Raw genomic sequence first — 25,512 nt, forward strand, 5'->3', positions numbered from 1 at the left:
ACCTTCAGTCCAGCCTCCACATCATGGACACAGCCCTGCTCGTACAGATCAGATGGGACATTAACAATTCCTTTCTTCTGGTCATTCTCGGTCCACTCTACAGTCAGCCCTGTACAAACACAAGCATCATGGGGGTCAAACCAACAAAAAACAACAACAACAACAACATGTGCTTTGGGTACGCATGTCAGAAGTTTTTCTCAATTGGAAAATCCTCACTTACAAGTACTCTTCTGTCATTTTTGACAGAAATTTCTTCATCAGAATGGTATGAAACTTGGTAAAGGTTTTGGCACTTGCTATGTGCAAGCGCACGAAAAATATATATTTCATATAAAAATTTTAAATAGTATTTGTGCATTTTAAATAGTGCATTTTTCATAACAATAAACTTAAACGTCCATAACTTTAAGTACACTTTTTAACTTCAGCAATAATTTGCCAAGTGCCAAAGCATTCAAGATTTATGACAGTTTAAGCTAGAAAATTTTCCAAATGTATCATGCACCGATACTACTTTTCCCCGAATTAGCTCGATACTGATACTTTTATTTTTAGTACTTTCGGAGTACTGATACCTGTATTCATTGCATTTGTTTTATTTTTAAAACTATTGGGCAGGGCAGAGAAACCAAAAGAATATGAATCAAATTAGTTGGCTTAGCCAATAGACATTTCCTTCAATTATTTTCAAGCCTAATTATGCCTGTTACAGTATTGTAGGAGCTACTATTACTTTCACTTTTCGTATTATTGTTCTATCATATGTTATCTTTAATAGCACAGTGAATAGTAAGAGCTCCAGCAGGGCTCAACCAGTCAAGAGCAGTGTGTCTTTTGTTGTTAGATTAACACTGAGGACAAATCAGTAGGTTTATTTTGGCTGCTGTTACTTTAAGAGCTGCGTGTATCCAGCATACTGTTATACGCATGTTTTCTTTTCAACTCTTTACATTCACTCCTATGTGACATAACTCCTATGTTTCACAAGTATACTTGCCTATACAGGCATTTTGACATAATTTTGTGTGAATTTGTCCGTTCATGCGCAATAAGACATGAGAGAAAACTCGATTTAATATCCATTCAAGTTGGGAAAGCTTTCTGGGTTACTTCGGATGTTTGCACAAAGAAGACTTAAAAATGAAAAGCCATGCGTTTACTGTACCGCCTTCCTGTAATAATGTAGGGAACCACTCATAATACAAATCATGTAACAGTTCATGTTTTTACTTGCAGATACGATTTAGTTTCAATTGAAATAACGCATATGTGCCGAGTGAACGGATAACTAATCAAAAGCATGCAATAAAAGTGCGCTTCATCTCTCTCTCTTATTCTTTACCATCAGTTTACGTCAATAATATGCTCCTTATTTTACTTACTTTGCTATTGTCATATCTGACCAAACTACAAACTTTTCAGCGATGTCTGTGAAAAAGGGATGTGCGCTCCAAAAGCTTAATCCACTCTGCGTGTAGCTTATCAGTTGCACACAGTGGCTATAGATGTGTAAATGTTGAATTGGTTTAACATTCTATTAATTAGATACATTTACTTCATAGATATTCTTCTTTGATATATCCATTCTGCTCTCTGTTTGCTCTGTTGTCTGTGTTTCTTTGTTGCAAACACTGTCCTGTACACATGCTGCGTGGTTCATTTTATTGAATGAAAAAAATATATATTTTGGCTGCTACACGGAGAGCACCAGTGGGTTAAACACCAACCTAGGGTATAAATGTATATATGTTACACATATTGTTAATAATTCTCTCAGTGTGATTACTTCTCATTCTGTGTCAGTACAAGTGCAGGCAGGTAGGTAGGTTACATATAAATGCGATCAGTTCCACACAACCAGTCATAAATACGTTAAGTAAGTTCCACAAACCTTCGTTACATAAAAAAGGTGCTTCATGTCGAGACGGACATCGCTGATATGAACAATAACAGTTCACTAATTATCTCAGACTATGAGTCTAAATATCTTTCAAAGACTTGAAACTTGTAAAAGAGGGCTAGGTATGAATAGATTTCCCAGTTTATTCAGATTAATTCACGCATTGGAATGTTCAGGTAAGATGACGCAAAATTAGAACAGCCTTTTGTCTGTGCCGTCTTGACTTCTTTACTCACGTTCATCACTTTCACTTTTATTCTTGTGCACTGACCCGCTCGCTAAACCAAACAGTCAATCAGATCGATCTCTCCCACCAACAGCCCAACGCCGATTCAACATGCTGAATCAGGAGAACTGCCACCCATGTGAGCCCGACTAGAGCCAATGTGTGGAACAGACACCCGACAGACACTCACCAACGGCCCGAAGTTAGATTTGGAATTTGTCCACTGCATTTAACCCATCCAAGTTAGTGCACACACATTGGGAGTAGTGAGTAGTGAAAACACACACACACACACACACGGAGAAGTGGACAGCCATTTTTGTTGTGGCGTCCGGGAGACTCAAACCGGCAAACTTCAGGTTACCAGTCTGACTCTCTAACCATTAGAGCTGGTGGTTTCATTCAGATCTTACCAGTTTTGTGTGCATATACACATCTGACAGATACTGAACAGTTCATAGGTGTGCTGTCTGAGACTGACACTAACCTGATCCACTCCAGGGTAACGTGGGGATTCCAGCCGTCTGGGCCACAATAGAAGAGGCTATCTTATCCCCGAGAGCCCACATAGCCTGACCAGGTGGACCTAATGAAAGATATAAATCAATATAGAAAGAGCAGCAATATCACTGTACATTAATAATTAAATCAATGTGGTGTTTTATAATAATAACTCAGTCTCACCCATGAAGGCGATGCCATTCTTGTGCAGCAATTCAGGGAGTTTGGGGTTCTCAGAGGCATGACCCCAACCGGCCCACACGGCCTAAAGACAGTAGGTGAAAAAGTGAGAATAAGTGCAAAATCCCAATAATCGGTCTAGCTAATCATGCGCAATAATAGTAATGTTCATCCTAGAACAGGGATTCCCAAACTTTTTCCCAGCCGTTGACAAAATCTTTTTAAAACATATTTAATCTCAAAAATTCAACACGTTTGCATGTTCACGCTTCTCTGATATCGGTTAATCGCACATGACAGTCAAACTAATATTTAATCTTTTATAAGTGTTTTGATGTCATTTTTGTTTTCTATTATTTACTACCTACATTGTGATTATTTGTTGTACACAGCAATATATTGCAACTGTAAAACATTTCATAGGAAACACTTCATAAGATGAGATCTTTTAAGATAATGCCTCATATTGTTGCTGTTGAAAAATACAGGCAAAGAGAATGATTTTATATCAACACTCTTTATGGTTTTTATATTATTACTATTTTTGACTTATTATAAAAAAATGAAGACAGAAATGGAGTGCAATAATATTTTTCTTATCACAGTAATACTGTAATAATACAATTGTACATTCAAAGTGAAAAATACATTTACAATTATAATAATACTTTTATTTTATACTAAGTTACAATACTAATGTTTTAAATTCTTTACTTTCGAATGTTAGGCGTTAAAAAGCCTGATTTACATTTTTATGATTTAATTCATGATTGGCTTTTCATAAACTCAAGAATCCCAGAGGTTAACAAATTCCAGTTTAGGAAACCCTGCCTCAGAATTTGATATAATGGTATCTAATTTAATGGCATCAATAAATTTTAAAGGGTTGGCTCACTCAAAAATGAAAATTATGTCATCATTTATCACTCTGAAGTAATTCCAAACCCATAAGACTTTAGTTAACATTTACTCACCCTTAAGATGATATTTTGAAGAATGTCAGAAACCAAGCAGTTGATGGATCCCATTCTTTAGAATATCATCTTTTTTGTTCAGTAGAGGGCGAGTAAATGATGACAGAATTTTCAAATGTTGGTATTTTGATATTTTTAATGTCCTCCCAATTGAAAGTCCAGGTAACCAAAACTTAGATAATCCAAAAAAGACATACAGTAAGGGTGTCGCAAAATAAATTCATATGAATCGAGGGGTTTAATCCAATTCTTGTGAAGAGAAATGATCGCTTTATATGATGAACAGAAGTGTCTAAATACTTTATGGAGCCACTTATTATTTGCTGATCACCAGCCATGAAAGCTCACATGAATTTACCTGAACAGGAATTCGTTTAGCTATGTCCAAAATGAGTTCCACATTAGCATAGTTGTTGTTGTTTGTCCCTCCTGGGACAGGTACATAGTGATCTGCCATCTTGATGTACTCTGTAGACATAGTTAAACATCTGTATTTAATTGAGCACATTTGAGATTACAGGCCTTTTCACAAATAACTTCCTCCTCACTGAACTCTTTCTTTGCAAATTAGGCCAACAAAGCCAACTGACATAACTTAAACAATGAAAAGGGAGGACCAATGTAATCATGTCTAAATACATTTGACAGTCCATGATGGAGCTAGGAGTGGGGGAGGTGTCCTTCAGCTATTTTTCAACTATTATGGCATAACAGTTAAGCCAAGCTTTTTCAAACGTACCTGCATTGGCCTTGAGGTCCTCTGGGGTGACCATGACGACAAACCGTAAAGCCCGTTCATTCCGAAACATTTCATAAGCCCAGCGACGAATGGAGCGCATGCACTTCACAGCAGCAATGCCATTGTTGGCAATGAGGACCTGGAGCAACAAAATATGATATTCAGCAGCCTTCGTCTGACCAGGATTAGATAACTAAAACTAAAACCATTCTGTTATTGAAATAATAACCGTTAAATAAATGTTAACTGGACATTAACACTTTATAATGTGGTTAAATTTAAAGTCCCCCTGTGGTAAAAATTAACAAAGTTGTTTTTATGACTCCAAGTCATTCTCTTCAAATGCTATTGAAGTTAGAAACGTGTGTACCAATGTCGTATGTAACTTTAGAAACGGTCCCTAAATGTGCGAATATCCAGTGTCAAGTCAACTTCATTCCAGTATTTCACTAGGAATCGCTTAGCGTGACACTTTTCGCGTTACGTTCATATTCTGAATCCGCTAGCCTGTTCCAATATCTAGTATATCCTACATCCCTAATAAGGTGCGAGTTTGGTCCTTTATGTCACTGTATTAATCCATGAAGCGTTAAGAGTCCTGACCGCAGGGGAATCCTGGAGAATGAAGTATTGAGGGAATCCCCAGTTCTGCAGCACAGCACAGCACCTTGATATTAAGTTTAACGTTTTATCTGTACATCAGCATCGGGGAATAACATAATCTCGATCACGGTAGAGAAAGCTGCTTATACATGTGCAAAACTAAATGTGAAGACTTAAATTTAAACACAGCTTTTGTGTCTTTATCAGCTTTTCCATAGCTATACTGGCCCTGATAATCAACACAAATACTTACCGCTTGCTCCATTTCTGTAAATCTGTTTTTATGAATGAATGACTCTCTCACCCATTGCCGACTAACAGCTACGGAGATTATCAATCGGCAATCTACTGATATTCCTGCCGTTTCCCGGATGTCAAATGTTGAATTTTCTGTCGAATTTGAACCGCTGAATTTTTGGAAGCAAATTTGATGAAAGTGAAATAAAATGGACCGAAAATTGCCTGTCGAATATTATGGGTTGTATTTTTAAACATGATTAATATTTTGGAAGTGAAATCTGAAAGGTGAATATGGATTATTGAATTTTTAAAAATGAAAATGTGTGTAAAATGTTTTGAATTTAAATATTCACAGCTTAAATATAGAACCATGTTGAATTTCAGCCCATAAAAATGCAAGCAGGTTTAATGCAATGCATCTTTTTTTTCAAGTAGTGCAATTCAACAAGCTCTTTTATTTCAAAAAAACAATTTGTCATTATTTTACTTCCATACAAATCACATATGAACAAAAAAATCCGATTTGGGCAACTTTTGCCTGCAGTCTGAAAGTAGCCTCCATTTAATGTAATATAATAATAATAATAATGATGATGATGATAATTAAAATGACAAAAACATAAATTACTTAAACTTTAACTAAACTTGAACTTTTGAACTAACTAAAATGAATACAGAAAATATAAATATAACAATTCAAAATATTAATAAAAAATATAATGGTTTCTTAATTATATCAAAATAACACTGGACCTCGCTTGTATAGCAGCACAGCAGACAGCAGTCATGGATCTTACCTTCTCAATGACTTTGTTTCCACCAAAGCGGGTGACAAACTCAGCGGGAGAAGCAACAGTAAAGTCTCTCTGCAGGTCCAGGCGTCTACGGTCCCTGCCCTGCTTAACAAGGTGAAGTCCTGACATGCTCGGCCTTGAGAAACAAACACAACCAAACCTAATTCACAATGTGGCCTTTGGATACACTGAATACAACAATACTAACACTACATATACAGTGGTGTGAATAAGTTAGGCCCCCCATGCTAAAGTTGCCTAAAAAGAGGAATAAAAAATCATCTTTTGGAAATTGATCTTAATGGCTTAATTGGAAAAATGAGGAAAAATCCAACCTTTAAGGACACCAATTTTCTTTGTGTATGAATAATGTATCATAAATAAATAAATGTTCTTCCTTAAAATACAGGGTGCATAAGTCATTGCCCCCCTATGTTAAATTCCCATAGAGGCAGGCAGATTTTTATTTTTAAAGGCCAGTTATTTCATGGATCCAGGATACTATGCATCCTGATAAAGTTCCCTTGGCCTTTGGAATTAAAATATCCCCACATCATCACATACCCTTCACCATATCTAGAGATTGGCATGGGGCACTTTCCATAAGATCATCTTTCAATGCAAATCAAACCAGCTATTAGGCTAACTGAAATAAAACCATGCCAATCTCTAGATATGGTGAAGGGTGTGTGATGATGTGGGGATATTTTAATTCCAAAGGCCAAGGGAACTTTATCAGGGAATTTAACATAGGGGGGCAATGACTTATGCACCCTGTATTTTAAGGAAGAACATTTATTTATTTATGATACATTATTCATACACAAAGAAAATTGGTGTCCTTAAAGGTTGGATTTTTCCTCATTTTTCCAATTAAGCCATTAAGATCAATTTCCAAAAGATGATTTTTTATTCCTCTTTTTAGGCAACTTTAGCATGGGGAGCCTAACTTATTCACACCACTGTATAAGTACACTTGGAAATGATAGCATTGACAACAGTGAATCTTTTCAATTCAGTACAAAAATATGGAGCAACACGTATGCGAGAGAAAAAAAAAGTGGCCATGACATAACTACATTAAAACAATGGATCAAATTAGCCTAACATGGTCATGATTTAACAATAAAAAAATAAACATTCAATTGTGGGAACAAATTCTTAATTTGTGGCAACATATCCATGTTTTCCTGCATGCCATATGAAAGGCAGTGTACAAAAATGCTGATTTGGCAGAAAAATTGCCACATTCCAAAAATATTAAACTATGAAAATGATTTTGATCATGTTTTATATATGATGAATGATGGATGGCTTCAGAAGGGAAATAAAGAACTTCTACATTTCATGCAAAAACATTTCGCTATGTTTAGAATGCAGCAACACACTTAATACTGAACAGTATACTGTACATCAGTGTTTCTCAACTGGCGAGTTGAAAGACCATTTTGAGTGGGTCACGGAATGTACAGTTAAAAGACAACAACAACAACCAAAAAAACACACATATTTTCTGATGCAAGACTTTTATTTTGAAAGACATGCGTGAAAGCTGTTGACTCTTCTGTCAGACGTCATGAAATTGTTTTAGCCTGGTCCTTCACAACTAAACAACCGTGGAAAAACACTGCAGAAAAAGTATTTTCCACAAACTGTTAATATGTAAAGCTGTGGAAAAGGTGGAGTGTAGAGGGTGGGAAGAGGGGAGACAACAACCAATAATACACAGACCAGCAAAACACGTATTATATACTAAGGCTGCTCGATTGTGGCAAAAATCATAATCACGCAAAACATTTTCAATACTGAAATCACAATTAGCCTATTTGACACAATTATTGGTGAGTAGGGGTGCACCAAAATTTCGGCCGCCGAAAATGTTCGGCTGAAAATGACATTATCGGTTTCGGGCCGAAATAAAAAAATATAAAAAACAGCCGAAAACGTAAACTGAAATGAATGTCACCCGCCCCTCCCATCCGTGCGCAAGCGCTTAGCTTTCACAAAGGTCAAGCTGTTATCACGCGTCTGCCTATCAAAGATAGGAATGTCTCCCTCATATTGATAGCGGCTCCCTGATGCCCGTAAATTAGTTCAAATCTCTCGGAAGAGCGAGCGAGCAAGAGCTCGTGCTCCAAACCGTGTAGCGCGCGCACCCCAGACAGAGAGAGAGCGAGAGACCTTGCGTGTGTGTGCTAGTGTGCCACATGAAGCGCATGTAAAACCCCCAGTCCAATTTTCTGTGTGTAAAGCAGTTACATTAAAATTTGCGTAGCACTGCACAACTGTGTTTCCTAAGTCTACATAGGCTTACATGTTGTTTACCGTTTGAGTTTGGATTAAGTCCTAGTGCTGTTTTTGCACTGTTGTTTTGCACAGCAACTTAAAATGTAAGTAAAAAATTGTTTACATGCAGCAGCAGAATAGAGGCCCACTGCCATTCTGTGATTTTGTGTGCAGTTATTCAGATAATTGTGGATCTTTTAGCACAACTGTTAAAAAACTATTGAACATAAAACTTGAAGAATAATATTATTTTGTATTATTATTTATAGTTATTGTTAAAAATATTTTAGGTTTTGTACTGTGTGTGTGTATATATATATATACATATATATATATATATATATATATATATATATATATATATATATATATTAGTTTAAGTTTTTAAAAGAAGCAATTTTCGGCTTCAGTTTCGGTTTTCGGCTAAGTGCATCCTAAATTTTCGGTTTCGGCCCAGAATTTTCATTTCGATGCATCACTATTGGTGGGTGATATGATCAAAGTCTTATTTCATGACATAGTCATTTTAAATGTCAGTAAAATTTCACAATTTTCGATACTTCAGCAAAAACTAATACTAGGTGAATTAATCTAAGTAAAAAGTCCTAAAAATAGTTTAAAAAGACAACAGTAAACAGTCAATAAGAACAAAGAAACTAACAAAATAAAAAATCCATATAACAAAAATACAAATTAAATAAACAGTGCTTTAGGTTTTTCAGGAAGATGTACAATAACAGTGGTATTCAGATCAGTAATAGCCTAAACAGAAATTGAATAAAGTAATCATATAAAATAACACTGCTGTATACATTAATCCACATTAAATAGAGTTTATTCATTCAAGAGCAATGAGTGATTTTATCTTTGTCTTTTGTTGTTTGATTAACAATAATGACTGCAGCAGCTGAAGCGCTGCACAGATCCAATATACTGTTACACATGCATTTTCTTGTTTACATTACAACTGTTTACATTCACTTAAAACATAATTGACTGCGTTTACGAAGATTCTTACCAAAATGGCATTTCGACATATTTGTGTGTAAGCTATTTGACCATTCAGGCATGTATCTGAAGCACAGGGTATACTTTGCTTATGCATGTTCCGCTCAGTCTCAGTCTGGCAGCGGGATAATAATCGTTTTACGTCGTTTATTATCTTGTTTTCGAAAAATCAGTTATGATTAATTGCACAGCCCTATTATATAAACAAATTAATATATAAATAAAGGAGAAAAAAAAATAACAACAAACTCACAAAAATCTAATTATTTCAGAATTCAAGCAACTATAATGAACAAATCAAACAAACTATTCTTAGAAATATCAACAAATCTGCATTATAAGTTGTTATTGTTAATAGTTATTGGTCTATATGAAAAATGAACAAGGCCTATAATAATATTTTCATTATGTTTACGAGCACTACAATCTCTGAACAAATGACATACATCAGTTTGACAGAAAGAATAAAGGCATAGTTACTTTTTTGTCCATTCTTCTTTGAATTTCCGGTCTACATCATCGTCTCTGTGTATCAGAATGATTCATCATGTCATTGCACATATATTTTATTTGTAGAAGACATGATGAAATATGTGCGCATTTACGGTGCTGGTTCATGTGTGCAGCAGGAGTGTATGTGAAATATGTACATAAACACTTCAAACACTCTTGCTCCGGTGCGGATATAAACTGATATCAGGAAAGGAGGCAAATACCTTTTTTTTATATAAATCAAATGTAAATTTATGTCCCAGTTATACCTACACTTAATGTTGAACATTTTCCAGTGAAATAAACCAAATACAATTTTATTTTGTATTTTTACATTATCACTGTAATTAATGTTCCATGTATTAAAGCCAAGTACAAATCTAAACAAATAAGTGTTTTAAGCATTTTTTCATTTATTCCAAAATAATAACTAAAGGCAGTAACAATTTAAACAATACTTTTTTTTTTCTCATTTTCAGGTGTTCTTGTTAATAGTCAAACTTATTTTCAGATCATCAGTAATCATCAGGCTCGGTAAACACTGGTCACAGACACGAAGATGTACCTTTTCATTTTCACCTTAACAAAAAAGCCAGTTGTACCCAATCATAACCAATCATAGCGGGATGGATGCATTGCCTCCTCTCACGTGACTGTCCTCCATTAATTCTCAATTACACTCCAGCAATACCAGCGCACGCTTTAGGGGGTCTGTTAAACGTCAATGGGCACAGGGGAGGCAAGAGAGACCCAAGAGTGCAGTCTGGACGATGAACCGGGGCGACACATTGGCTCACCCCCAATTTCTTTGGTTTACAATATAGCAATCGTATTGGCGTAGACGCTTCAAGCCTGCACATGCGTATTCCTTTATGTACGATTTTGTGAATGATTTGGCCGTATTAAAGAAATATTAAGTGCTAACGCTAATCGTATCTCATTATCTGTTTAGTAATCATGGTAATTTTAGTTAGGATCTGTTATCTAAAGTTGTATTGTACTTAAGACAAAGAATAGATTCTGAATCCAGCACTATGTGACGGCACATCCGGGTACTTCAGGCTAATAGAGCAGTTTTACATTAGCTTGTCATTCATTTGGCTTCTTCATATTTCCATCAGGATCGGTGATTCAGCACAAACTTGGGATTTTACGCAAATTATGATAATTCACTCACTGTATCAAAGTAAGACAACGGACAAACCCGAACGGAAGCGGCTGATTTTACACTTTAAAGCACAACGTTTTTTGTTGTCCAATGGTTGCATTATTTGTACAAAGTGCAAATAAAATGTTTAATGGCAAACTCATGTTTCCTTATTTCCTAGTTAATATGAGGGCCTATATATTGTATATATAAAGCTGCTTTGAAACAGTCCATATTGTTAAAAGCGCTATATAAATGAAGGTGACTTGACTATTGGTTCTGTATAGGCCTATGTTATAGTTTTTAAAGGTTCCTATTTTAGTAGGCATAAATAAGTGTCAACCGACTATCTGTGACTGACATCAGGTATTAAAAATCCAATTATTTATTTATCCAACCCCGCATTGTGTGTGCATGTTATAATCTATGTACGGGGTGAAAATAGTTTCAAATATTAACACTCACATATAGCTGCATAACTATATAAAAAATACAAAATAAATCACAGCTGTAAATCTCTGCAATATAACATGAGGACTTCAAAAATAAATAAAAATACCCAGTAGTGAATTGATAACATTTATTGCTTAAATACACACTTGAGCACATAAATAATAATAATATTTGCTATAAATCGACATAATAATATCTGTTTTAGTAAAAAAAAAAAAAAAAAATGCAAAGATGTATCTTTTCACTTTTAAGCATTGCAAGGTTTTTATTCTCATTGTACGCACAAACCCCAAGTATGATCAGGGCTTGTAGGCTATTTGGTAGCCTATTACTGTCTAATTTGTCACAGTGGTTTTGCTAAAAAAAAATCAAAAACACTTTCGGATTTATCCGATGTCTTACTGAAATATCATAATTTGTTATGTAATTGTAATTATCATAATTTGTGTAAAATACAGAGTTTCTCTTTATCCACCGATCCTAATGGAAATAGGAAGCCTAAATGAATTATGTAAAATTTACGGAGCCCTGCATGACATGCGTAACATTTTCTATCAGCCTATAGAAAATATCTCTCCTATGCCAGTTATTTCATGCAGTCCTGCTCACTAAAAGTGGCACTGACACTTATCTGCTGGGTAAATGTAGAAATACAATATAGCTAAATCTCAATGGGTGTATTAATTATATCAGCAACATATTTTGTGATATCGCCCAGCCCTAAAACTGCTCAATATTAAAGCTTATAGAGGCCTATACAAATAAATTTGACTTCACTTGATATATCTAGTTCTATATAGCCTATATATCATGGCCACGAATTAAGAATTCATTCCCCCGGTAAAGCAGCATGTATATTACACGGCGTTCTGCCTGAAGCGATTCACAGAAACTTCATTCTACAGTAACTTGATTCGTCTTAAGTTCATCAAAACATTAGCTAATTGATTGTTACTTAAATCGTCATGGTTAGAACTTCATATTTCTGTAGTATGGCCAAACAAACAGCGCAGTAGATCATTCATAAAATCGTACATAAAGGAATGCGCATGCTAATGCTTCAAGCCGTCTATGCCAATAAGATCTAATGTGTTATAAACCAATTAAACTGGGTGTAAGCGGAGCGATACGTGTCACCCCGCCCCAATCATCCAGACTGCTTACTTTATAAAAGCGAGTGATTTATACTCTTTTTAATATCATATTTTGTAATATTTGTGCTCTTTTATTTTTGTAATATGGATTATTTTCTCATCACATTTTTGATGAGGCACTGCCTTCCTTGCCTCTTTGGAGGAAACACCCTGGTTCTTACATTTTAAATATTGTTAGTCATATTTTCCATGCGGTAGTCAAACTTCAGCTCTGACCGCATAACGGGGAAAGTGCAAAGTAAACAACACTTGTGCTACTGTACTGAGGAAACATACACTTACAGCACATGTATCCCAACGAAAAGCTGAAAAGGCAGGTGAATGAACCGCGTTCAAGCGGTCTTGTGTGGCATTTCCATTCTCCTCTGTAATGGGATCTCATGCATAATACAGTGCAGTGATTGGATTAAACGAGTTCATTCTCATGAATAAATGCAGAGAAAAGCTCTGAAACCGATGATGTAGACTCGTACATGTACCAATAAATTGCATAACCATTACCTTCATTCCATACATCGGGATCAATGTCCTTATGTTTTATTAACAGTTTATGTTAGTATTGCCCATTTACCATGGTTACTGTATTATCCTTAAAGGGTAACTAAACCCCTGGTCAGAACCTGACTCCACCCACTGGCAATATTTGAAAAATGCTGGAAAAGTGGGCAGAGCCCAGCGGAGGGGGGGCATGCACCTTCTTTCTCAGGGACGGGGCACCCTATGGGAACCTCGTCCTGATCTTTGGAACCTCCACATGTGGCTCCTGGACGGGACGAGGCAGCTTTGAGTACCCTACCACCAGTGGTGGTGGCTACAATGACTTCCGCTAGAGCATCTTCCACGCGACATGCCTACGCGTTGAAGTGGAACCTCTTCGTCAACAGGTGTTCTTCTCACCGAGAAGACCCCCGGAGATGCCCGGTTAGTGTCGTGCTTTCCTTCCAGCAAGATGGGTTGGAGCGAAGGCTGTCTCCCTCCACCCTGAAAGTATATGTTGCCGCTATCGCAGCACATCATGACGCAGTCGAGGGTAAGTCCACTCTCACGTGTTCCTGAGACCCCGGCCTAGATATGTGCCCACCCAGGTGGTGAACCTGCAAGCGGTGCCCCTGGAGGAGGCAGACCCAGCCTTGGCACTGCTCTGTCCAGTACGCGCTCCTGCCTACATAGACAGAACGCAGTGTTTGAGGACCTCAGACCAGCTCTTTGTCTGTTTGGTGGGAAGCTGAAGGGAAAGGCTTCTCCAAGCATAAGTTGTTTCACGGGATAGTGGACGCCATTGCTTAGCATACCATCAGCAAGGTCGACCATGCCCCCTTGGTGTGACAGCCTACTCCACCTGGAGTATGGCTTCCTCTTGGGCTCTAACGCATGACGCCTCGCTAACAGACATCTTCAGAGCTGCAGGCTGGGCGACACCCACACATTCGCCAGATTCTCTATCTCCGAGAACTCGCTCTCGTGTACTCGCTTCAACGAGCCAGTACTTGTACCTGCTCAGGTGTCTTCGCTTGCTCGCCATTCCACTCTACGGACTGCATACGTGCGATATTTCCTCAGGTGAGCTTCCCCGACAAGCCCTGAGTTCCTCCAGCACTGCTGACGTTGACGCCAGTGTCTATTGCCTGTGCGTTGGCTAGGTGCCTCTGTGTGCATGGTCCCCCCTCTGGGCGACCCCCACATGTGTATTTCCACTGTAAGCCTCTCTGAGCATGTGTCTTTCCCTTGGCAAGCCACCTTTCCACCCTGCGGGCTGAACACCCCAGTGTTCTCCATATGCATCCCTCTCCGTGTCACATGTTTATTCTGTAAGTGAAGTGCTCCTTTAAGGGGGAAGGACTGGAACGTCTCGAACCACGTCGATAACCAAACAGTTGATGGACCCCATTGACTTTTTCGACTTTTTTCCTACTATTGAAGTCATTGGGGTCCATCAACTGTCTGGTTACCAACATTCTTCAAAATATCTTCCTTTGTGTTCAGCAGAAGAAAGAAAATACAGGTTTGAAACAACTTGACAGTGAGTATATGATGACAGGATTTTTATTTTTAAGTGAACGATTCCTTTAATTTGCATATGCCACCACAGCCCCTGCCCTTGACCAATAGCAGAGTGATTTGGGGACCCACTCAGGCAGTATCAGAAGCGCCACCCCTGTCCTATAACACTTCTCTGAACACTGAGGCATGACGTATTATAATCGTAATTTAATCACCAGTAAATAAAATCAGAAAACACAAAAATACACTATGAGGAGCAGTATGAGTTTATTATTTCACTAAATAAATGATGCATGTTCACAAAGGTCCATAAAAACAGCAGATTTGCCAGAAGTGTCTGCAAGTGGTCCAGTGACAATGGGTGGCAACATGTTCCCCAACCTAAAGCGGGCAGTTTTACTCTCCATAGACAAGTTTAATTATTTTTCATAGTAGCAATAAAACACAAATAGAATAATAAAAATAGAAAGTGACTTTAGACCTAAGTGAGTTTAGACCTAAGTGGCAAAGACCCATGTCTTTGTAGTTTAATGGGCAGTTTCAAATCGATCAAATGTCTCTGCAGTAATTTTTTAATCTGCTACTAACTATAGGCTATGCAAAATTTAATATTTCATGATATTCTATTCCAGCTCTTTCTAGTATTGCGAAGAGGAGCTCTGAAAACACTGAATGTGAAGAAACCACTCTCAGCAGCTCAAAAAAAAAAAATACATTCTGGGAGAGTTTTATCTTACAATGATCATTTGCATTTGTTTTTTGTGCTGATTTTATGTTTTAACAACCATCCTTAGCTTGCTTAATAAACAAGAGAATAACGTTTTTTTTGTCAGATATGATTTATTGAATATATTTTAGTTAATTGTATACTCTGAGAATAAAAATAGTCAAATTGTGGTTATTATCATTATCAACAACAACAACAAAAAAATCTCTCTCTCTTTCTCATGATTAGATTACACTCAAAATATATTTCAATTAATTAAATTAAAACATCAGTATTAAATGTGCCATAAAAGGTAAAAAAAAAGAAAAGATTTTGCCTCTAATTCCAACTTTTAAAAATGACATTAAAAAAAATTATTTTGCATGAAGTACTGTAACGACAGGAAAAGTTCTGGATAGTAAACTGCAGTTACCAGTAAAATCATGTTTTGGACCTGGAACTCTATGAGGGACTGAACTTAAAATCTCTTGCCAACAGTCCAAATACCACTATTGCAGAATACATAAAACAGCCTTCAGTCTGACTCCAAGCTATTCCTGAAGCAACACACACACACACACACACACACAGACACACAGACAGACACACACACAGACACACACACACACACACACACACGTCTATGTAAGACCCAAGTGGGCATAGAGATGCAAAACACTGCCACGCCTGGCAGTGCAACCGAAGTTAACCAAACTCACAGAGAGGTGCTTGTGTACATTTTCACACAGCAAAGCGATGAACCCAAATGAACCTTGATGGACATAGTACTCAAGCCACCACTTTGCACAACACCTCCGTCACACATAAGCTAACAAATGTAATCACTTATTTAGACAACCAGTACTAGTCTTATCAGATCTCAAGCACCAGACATAGAAAGCGTGATACAGACTTGGTGAAAGTGGACATCCATGTCACAATAACTGCAAACAAAGGGCACAAAGCATCTCTGACCTTATATTGAGCAAGGCTCCATCCAGGCTGTCAAAACCCATCTCATAAGTGCTGTCTGAACTGACAGAGGAGGGGGAAAGGGAGCGTGGATTCTCCTCTATCTGCAGGTCCAGCTTCCCTGTGGTCTCATCCTCGGAATTATCCTCGGACACAGAGCCCACAATGAAGTGAGAGTGCAGTGCAGCCACAGCTGGAAGCTTCTTCTCGGTGGAGTCCTGATCTGCCATGGGTAGGCCACGCTGACAGGCTGCAAGCACTATGGGAGGGAGAAAAAGATCCATTTGTTTGCATTCAAGTCTTTAAAACCACGGAAATGTTACTACAAGAAAATATGATTTCTTAATTACATATTTTACTTAAATAAACATTTTTTTCCAATGATCATATGACAAAAACAAGGATAATGTGATGCAAATGTGTATCTTGCATTTTACTTAATCACAATGTAACAATAAAAAGCAGCAATCAGTATTGGGACTAACTCTTTACAAATTAATTTACTGCTGTGATTTAATTACGTTTGCCTTGACAATGTAAAGTAAGGGATTACTCTTAATTACTCTTAATTTTTCTGTAATTTAATTAGTTACTTCTGATGTAATTGCATTACATACTGTATAGACTATAGAACAATCCTATATAAAACCAGTGGATTTAACATCTTATGTTAAAAAAGAAAAATGTTTTTTTTTATAACCTTCTCCATTTAAATACTTTGGTCAGTTCAAAAATAGTTAATGCAATTTTAATTTACTCATTTGAAAGAGCATTTTCATGTCTATCCTTGCATTGGTTGATATGGGATTTAGAAAAGAATTAGCAATAAGTAATGCAATACTTTTTAGAGAGAGTAATTAGTACTGTAATCTAATTACTGTTGCATATGTTAGCTTGCTAGTAATTAGGCTAATTACTTTTTTAGAGTAATTTGCCAAACACTGGTAGCAACAGATTTTCTCTTCCATGACATACAGCTGACTGAAACAGATTATTGAAAACAAGAAAGAAAAAAAAAAGTAGGGTCGGGACTTGGTTTTCCCCATCAATTGTAAGAAAGGCCGATGTTTAAAAAAAATGAATGGAGAAGTAAATTTTTTGCCGGATTTTTTAAAATATTATTTTTTTAAATTACAAGCTCAAAAATGTTCTTAAATTAAACAATGCATGAAGTGGTTCATAATAAGATGCATTTAGAAAATAGATTTTCAGACTCAGAGTTCCAATTCATGTCAAGTTTAATAAAAGCAAACTCACTATGACAGATCAGGTCTTACTGAACGACTAGTATCACATGGTAATATCATGCTATTTTTATGTATTGGAACTGAATGATTACCATATTCATTTTTCTTTTTTTTATTATCATCATTTTTTTGTCATTGAAGTGCCATTGTGAGTTATTAAATACAAGATATGACTGACAAATAGGTGACCATGCATTCTATTGATTCAACAAGGTACATTCAAGAAATGCATGCTGGAACTTGCTTGATATTCATGAAATATGTGTAACAGTCACTATCCAAGTCATGCCTTACTAGAAAAGAAAAACTGCAGTAACATAAGACAGTCCTATAAATAATACCATGGTACTAGAACAGTGTAATTTTAGTTTTATTTATTTACTATTATAGTATGTATTAATTATATATTAGTATTTATAATTTCAGTTTTTATTTAAAAAAAATTGTTTTTATAATTCTGTTAAGAGCTTTTGTCTTTTTTATATTTCTCTTAACAATAAGCTCATAAGCCTATTTAACATTAGCTAATGCATTAGCAAACTTTAACAATCGGCAATACATTTATTACAGTATTTATAAATCTTTGTTAACGTTAGACAGCCTAATAAAAATACAACTGTTTATTGTTAGTTCATGTTAGCTCAGGTCCATTAAATAATCTAAATAGATACAACTTTACAACTTTTCAACTTTTAATTATGTATTAGTAGATGTCGAAATTAACAGTAACTAAGACTAATAAATGCTTCTTTTATAAGTATTTTTTAACCATGTTAACTTTATCTCAGTTATTTCCAAGGCAACATTTTTCAAGTTTTCCATTTAATATTCATATTTTACTTTATCTCAATTAACACCAACATTGACACACCATGACTTATACTACAAATACCATGATATTTACATAGAAGGTTGTTAAAATTATGTACTTCCTCCAAGTAGTATGTAATATGATGTACTTCCTCCAAGTAATGGAAAGTTTGGTACTTATTTGTAAGTGATGCTCTGTGGACATGGTACCATAATTTTGTTATGTTTTTGGTCGCGTACTAGTCTTAGAAATAGCATGGCAATTAAAGCACCATGGGTTACAGGCCCGGCTCCACGGGGGGGCCACGGTGGGCCTGGCCCACCCAATCAGAAGCTTGGCCCACCCTGGCCCCACACCACATAACAGCCAATCACAAAATTGGTGCGATATTCAATTCAGCTCGAGATACGTTATTTTCTATTTTCTACCCAACCCCCTCCTTTTTTTCCCTCCGAGACAGACTTAGCTCATTCACTTCGCAACCTTTGAGGTAAACGGACGTGCTGAATTATGAAGCAATATAACGACAGTAACAGCCAATGAACTTTATTAGAAGAACTATTACAATTAGTGAACTTGATTACCACACTCTAGTAGCCTAATAAAACATAAAATGCACAGATTTCTTGTTCCGAAAGGACAAATGAAAACTACTTCAGGTCTCCAGGACACAACTACCTCCTCATCCATTTGCGGCAATGAGGTCGAAGAAATGGATGAGTCGAGTTCATCAGCAGCTTCTGTTGGTGTCAAAAGCACAAATACACCCACTCAAAGATGCAGCAATTCTGTCCCAAATGATTTAAACAGGGAAAATCCTTACCAGCCGGTTCTGAAATCGTACCCCCGAACTCTTTTTGGAGGGAGAGAGAGATGCTTTTCGGCCGCTTGGTATCAGTCACGGCCGTGGCTTGAATATTCTGTAGATCGCGATGCATGCTTTTGTTTTCCGTGTCGAGTGTTCGGTGTTGCTTTCTCTGAAAATGACACGTTCGTTTCGACAGGTTTTCGAAACTGGAAAGCAGCATTAGAACGTGACCGCGGTCTTCAAAAACATGCGTGCAGTCAAGCTCATTTACAAGCCTCGACCTCATGGACAGAGTTTTGCCGCCGACAAGTGTCGGGGGAAACCGTAGCATGTTTGCTCGGCCCACAACAGATAGAAAAGAATCGCTATTACATAAAAAGCATGGCAGGTGTTGTGAAGTTTTTAGCAGTCAATGAGCTTCCACTACGCGGGGATTGTGAAACATGTGACAGTGAAGAAGATTGCATAGCTGCGGGGCTTTTTGCCAAGTTGTTTAAATACACGTTGGAAAAAGATAAATACCTCGCTGACATTACATCAGGTATCCCACAAAATGCAAAGTACACTTCCAAAACCATCCAGAATGAAGTGATTGAAATTTTGGCATCCATGGTTCTGAAAAAAATAAAACAGAAATATGACACTGCTGATTTAGCTGCATTCTGTTTAAAAAGTGATGGCACAAGGGATCGGTGCAACACGGAAAATTTGTCCGTTATAATTCGTTTTGTGTGCAATGGTGTGCCAGAGGAACATCTCATTGGCTTGTTAGAACTCCAGCAGCTTGATGCAGATTACATCACTACTGAAATATTACAACACTTGTCTGAAACAGGATACAGTGCTGATAATATAATGAGCCAGTGTTATGATGGAGCATCAGTGATGAGCGGGGTGCGAGGTGGTGTTCAGGCTTTATTACAACAAAGGTTGGGCAGGCATATCCCCTACATCCACTGCTATAATCACCAGCTTCACCTCACTGTCATACATGCGATTCAAAGTGAACCTTGTGCCAAAAGATTCTTTGACTTGTCAGGCTCCCTGCACTCTTTTTTCAGGCATCATTTTGTCTCTCAGAGATACAGTTGCCCATATCTCAAGAGGCTGTTGGAAATCCGCTGGACAAGTCATTATGAAGTCACAAAATGTGTTGTGGATAATGAGGAAGTAATTCTTAACATTCTTTTTAAGGTTTCCAATGATGACAATGCATCAGTTGACCTTGCAAAAGAAGCCTCTGGGCTTCTCTCTCAGCTGAAGCGACGCCATTTTTTTAAAATTGGCAAATTTCTGATACATCTTCTCGCCATTTTAAAACCAGCAAATGGCATCCTACAATCTCACCATGTTGATTTGTGCAGTGCAGCTGAAGTTGTGCAGGGATGTCTTGGTGTACTGAAAAATCTCAGAGAAAATGAAAGTGAATTTCAGCAGTACTGCGCTGACATGTCTACTGTTGAGCCCTCACCAAAACGTCAACGGACTGTGAATCCCTCCTATGGTGACTCTGTCATTTTTTCACCTTTAGGGCAAGAAGGGCAGTCAGGTTCTGAATGTGCCACTGCAGCTCTGAGACGACAGATGTTGAACATACTAGATACAGCTGTATCAGAGATAGAAAACAGGTTTTCCACGAAGAATTTGCAGCTGATGCACGCCCTCTCAGGTTTAATGCCAAAATCTAACAAATTTCTTGACATCCAGTTGCTTGAGCCTCTCTGTAGTCTTGCAGGGGTTGCAAAAAATGAACTCCAGAATGAAATTCTTGTTGCCAGACCAATGCTGTCCAAAAAACTTCCATCTGATGCTGAATGTTCTGCTGTTTGCAAACTCTTGCAGGAATACAAAGATGCATTTGCAGGTCTTCATAAATTGTATGTATCTGCTATGGTCATGGGTGTCTCTACTGCTTCATGTGAGAGCTCATTCTCTACTCTGGCAAGAATTTTGACACCATTCCGCCGAACAATGCTTCATGAGAGGAAAAAAAACCTTGTGCTTTTAGCTCATGAAAAAGCAATAACACATGAGCTGGACATGGATGAGTTTGTAACAGAATTCTCTAAAATGAGTAGAAAGCTAATGCTGTAAATATTATAGTTATATGAGTAGACCTTTTTCAAGACCTGCCCTGTTTTCCTCAAATCTAAAGTTACTAAACTAATACAAGATCTGTTGTGTGGTTAAAAAAAAAAAAAGATTCTAAATATAGGCCTACATAAGATTGTAAAAATAAAAATGTAAATAATAACAATGGCCAAAAATCTGTAATGTTATACTATATTAACAGACGTGAGGATAATTCTTAAGAAAAACTGAATTTCAGATCAAATTTCTATTTTTAGTTTGTCACAAGTTTGTTTTAGTTGATGTAAATAGTTATTTTAAAATACCTGCCCTTTTTTTTAATCAAATCTAGTTATTTAATTGATACAAGATCTATTAAGGGGTCAAAACAATATTACAAATGCAAAAAAAAAGAATGTAAAAATAAACATGTTAAATAGCCTATGTTTATATATATATAAAGTTACTAAATAGTTCCAAAAAAAAATATTACAAATGAAGAACATGTTAACATTTTTAGTTAGTAATAACAAGTTTGTTTTAGTCGATGTAAATAGTTATTTTAAAAGATCTGCTCCTTTTTATCAAATCTATAGTTACTTAATTGATACAAGATCTGTTAAGAGGTCAAAAAAAATTACAAATGCAAAAAGAGAGAATGTAAAAATAAACACGTTAAACATGTTTATCTATATATATATATATATATATAAAGTTACTAAATAGTTCCAAAATATGTTAAATAGTCGTCCCGTATACCCCCTCTCCCTCCCCCTCCCCCTCCTTCTGACCGGCCCACCTGGAATATCACTTGGCCCACCTTTCATCTCATATCTGGAGCCGGGCCTGATGGGTTATCATCGAAATCACAAGTACAAGTTCTGCAACAGTGGCGTTATTGTTTGTTACCCATTTTACGTTTGACTCCATTGGAACCTGTCTGATTACTGAACCTTGATTTAGCAACTTACCTGAGGGCTGACACATGTGAAAAGAATATTACCTCACCACCTTATCCAGCCTGATGAACCTGACGAACGAGTCGCACAGCATCGCGGATCGCAGACCCTCAACCATGTCTAACACTCCTTTTTAATCATCTAACTAGAGCTCATTTGCACTCATAGTCCATAACCAGTTGCCTTCAATCAGTATGATAGTCATAATCTTGCCATCCTTCAAACATGGGAACTGCCTGAACTTATACTGATAAACAGTGCAATCGGTTCAACCTAGCACACATGCTAACTCTTCATACGATCACAAACACTTTTTGTTTCATACCATCACAAACACTCCTGCCTTCTGATCTGCGTAGGTTCGCCAGCCAAAGTCGCTGTTGATGTTTTATAAATCCATCTAGTATGTGCAGTGTCATGTGCAGCACTACAGTTACCAGGCACTCGATCCCAGTAATAAGCTTAAGTTATGTACTCACCGTGAGACAAGAGTCTGCAAGCAATTCTGGTGCGTGTACACGGACGTTACAATATCGATTGAATGAATTCCCTCCTAATTGAAGGCCATCTCCTCTCTGGTGATGGCTAATAGGCTATATAGCAGCATAATGGTACAGGCTGTGTAGTTCAGCCTCTTTGACAGAAGCATCACGGTGGTGTGATGCGAGGGGGGGTTACTTCTGGACGTCGTCCTTTGACCTCACGATGTAATCACTCACGCTGCATCAGTGGACCAATCGTATTGCGCGCTTTGGTCGGGGCGGGTTTACGCATGCAAATAATTGGGAAGGTGTGCCCAATGATTTGACGCTTCGTTAGACACGTGTTTTTTTGCCATGACTGTTCTGAAAGCTACTTTTGTTGAGTTGAATTAAAACAGCAAATAAAACGTGGATGTGGAGCGTTAATGTATTTGTCTTTAGAGATCAATGTCTGAATGTCTGAAAAAGGAAAAAATAAAATAAAATAAAAAATAATAATAATCTAAAGCATATAATAGGCCATTTTTTTATTAACACGTTTTATTATCATCACTGCACCATTAGGCCTACGTATACTCGTGATGACATTTCCCTTAAAGTCTTAGTTAGGATAGTTTTAAGAGGGTGGATGTAAAAGAAGCTGTTAAAGTGAACTAGTAAGAAGATGAGTTTACTTGTTCGGCATGATGACCAGTGCTTATAGTTTGCTATACCCTTCTACACCCTCACTTTTAGTGAGGTGAGGATAACGTTAGCCTGTAGTGAATTAAAGGTGGGGTAAGCGATATTTGAAAAGCTGTTTGAAAGTTGGTCGGACCGACACAACAACATGTAGCCAATCACCATTAAGGGGCGTATGACGTGGAGGGTGAGAGAACGATCAAGAGAGAGATTTGAAGAAAGGCTGCAGAAAGAGAGATGGCTGAGAGATATTACAAAAGAAAAAAAACTCATATCACTGGAAAATTAAGGTTATGATCAGGAAAGAGCTTTAGGACCCACGTTAATTTTAGAAAATAGCGCTGGAAAGAACTAAGCGAAAAGGCCTGAAAACAGGAGGTTGCTTTGATTCTGCAACATATGTGAGTAAATGGTTTTGTGTGTCATTTTCTGGAGCTGCGGGGCAGTTGGCAACTTACAACTAACTCTTGTTTGTATTTACATACTATATGTTCTTTTTTTGTACTTCCTTGTCATTCATCATCTTCGCTGTATTTTTCGTGAAGCATTGTTTTGTTGCGCTTTTGCTATGATAAATCGACAACGACTCTTGCATTGTGTGTGTAATAACGGTGGCCAGCTAGTGAGAGTTTTGCTGGCTGATGACTGCTAGAGAATGCAGTGTTTACTGTTTAGCGCTCTTGTTAGTGTACGCTTGCATGCCAGCAATTGCGGTTCAAGAGCGACTCTGAGCACGGTGGTTAGGATTGGAGAGTGAGCTTTCAAATTAATGGCACTGATGATTGCCTACAGAACAACCATTGGCTCTGCACTCCTTTACGTAAACTCACTACTAGGTTGCGTTCTGCAATTGAAAGACGCCTTGTGGTGGCATCCCAAAGAGGCACAACATAATTTTTTATGTATTTTTTAAATAAAAATGATTTTACCTTGACTGATCCCTGGTGGAATGACCTGCCTAACTTAACCCGAGCTGCTGAATGTTTAGTCATTTTTAAGAAACGGCTAAAGACGCATTTTTCTCGTCAACACTTGACCTATTAATATTAATGCTTACTATTATATTATATTATATTTCTTTCCTATTTCTCTATTTATCAAGAAAAACTCACTATACGCACCTTTTACTCTCTACTTACATTTTTGAATAAGTGTAGGCCTACTCTTTACTCCAATACATTTGTGATGAGTAATGCAATCACTCATTACAATTTACATGGCACCTAACTTTTTCTGCACCATTTCTGCTACAAAAGAAGCAATATCACCATCTTCTCTGCATTGAAGGTACCATATCTTGTGCGTTTTGCCCTTCCTCAACTTGTCAACAAGGCTACTTTACACATGCTAACTAGTAGTTGATAATTGCAGGTGTTTCATAAATGAGATGAGGACTTGACTGCAGCCGGTGATGAGGACGAAACCAGCACGTGCAGTTCAAGTAGCCTTTGACTCTTTCATTTTACTTAACATTATTTTACTTATCCATTATATTGAAGAGACGTTTTTGAAGGATATTGTTTTACTTATGACCTTTTTGAGCACTGGAGTTTAACTGAACTTGAGTGTTTGTAGATGTTTAAGGGACTGTCATGTCGACCTTGGTTCATTGCATTTTTGAGCAATACTTAAGTATTGTTAAAATTAGATACTCTAGACTTTTACTCAGTTGGAATTGGTGACTTGTAATGGAGACTCTGAACATTCCAAAATTTAGTTTTGGGAAATCCTAATCCATGTTCGTACAATAACAGCCTTGGTCAACCCAACATAATAGATCCCTAACATTTTATTGGCAACCAGCAGTTGATAGTCATGTTGTACTTTAGAACATGTTTGATTTGTAAGCAAATTTGCTGATTTGATCAGAGTATTTCAAAAGGTACAACCTTGATCTGTTGGCCCATATGCAATCTAGACACAGAAGCTTGATTATTGCATGGGCAAATCATTTCACTGAAATCATGAGTTTACAGCGTGCAACATATTTAAAGTCAGAATCAGAATTCACTTTATTTTAATTCATCACCCTTAAAGTCAGCATGCAAAAGAAGTTTTGATTTCCATTTTGATTT

General features: G+C 37.1%; 1 protein-coding gene across 19 annotated transcripts in view; it reads right to left on the minus strand.

The window, feature by feature from the left end:
* Positions 1-22,963, minus strand: part of acaca (acetyl-CoA carboxylase alpha) — an 84,268-nt gene extending 61,305 nt beyond the window's left edge. For 10 of the 19 annotated variants that reach the window (XM_077206443.1, XM_077206441.1, XM_077206437.1 and 7 more), the window contains exons 1-8: positions 22,600-22,615; positions 16,383-16,638; positions 6,164-6,296; positions 4,524-4,662; positions 4,143-4,252; positions 2,814-2,895; positions 2,617-2,715; positions 3-109 (exon numbers count right to left, since the gene is read on the minus strand). In XM_077206443.1, the coding sequence (XP_077062558.1) occupies positions 3-109; positions 2,617-2,715; positions 2,814-2,895; positions 4,143-4,252; positions 4,524-4,662; positions 6,164-6,296; positions 16,383-16,609 (897 nt within the window). In that variant the 5' untranslated portion in view covers positions 16,610-16,638; positions 22,600-22,615. Of the gene's footprint in view, positions 1-2; positions 110-2,616; positions 2,716-2,813; positions 2,896-4,142; positions 4,253-4,523; positions 4,663-6,163; positions 6,297-16,382; positions 16,639-22,599; positions 22,721-22,753 lie in introns of those variants that run through there. The other 9 variants (XM_077206449.1, XM_077206448.1, XM_077206447.1 and 6 more) reach the window with 4 other exon arrangements.
* Between the last annotated feature and the right edge of the window lie 2,549 nt (positions 22,964-25,512).

This window comes from Siphateles boraxobius, unplaced genomic scaffold, assembly GCF_051911475.1.
Source record: "Siphateles boraxobius isolate OS27281-9 unplaced genomic scaffold, OSU_SipBor_1 56, whole genome shotgun sequence".
NCBI lineage: Eukaryota > Metazoa > Chordata > Actinopteri > Cypriniformes > Leuciscidae > Siphateles > Siphateles boraxobius.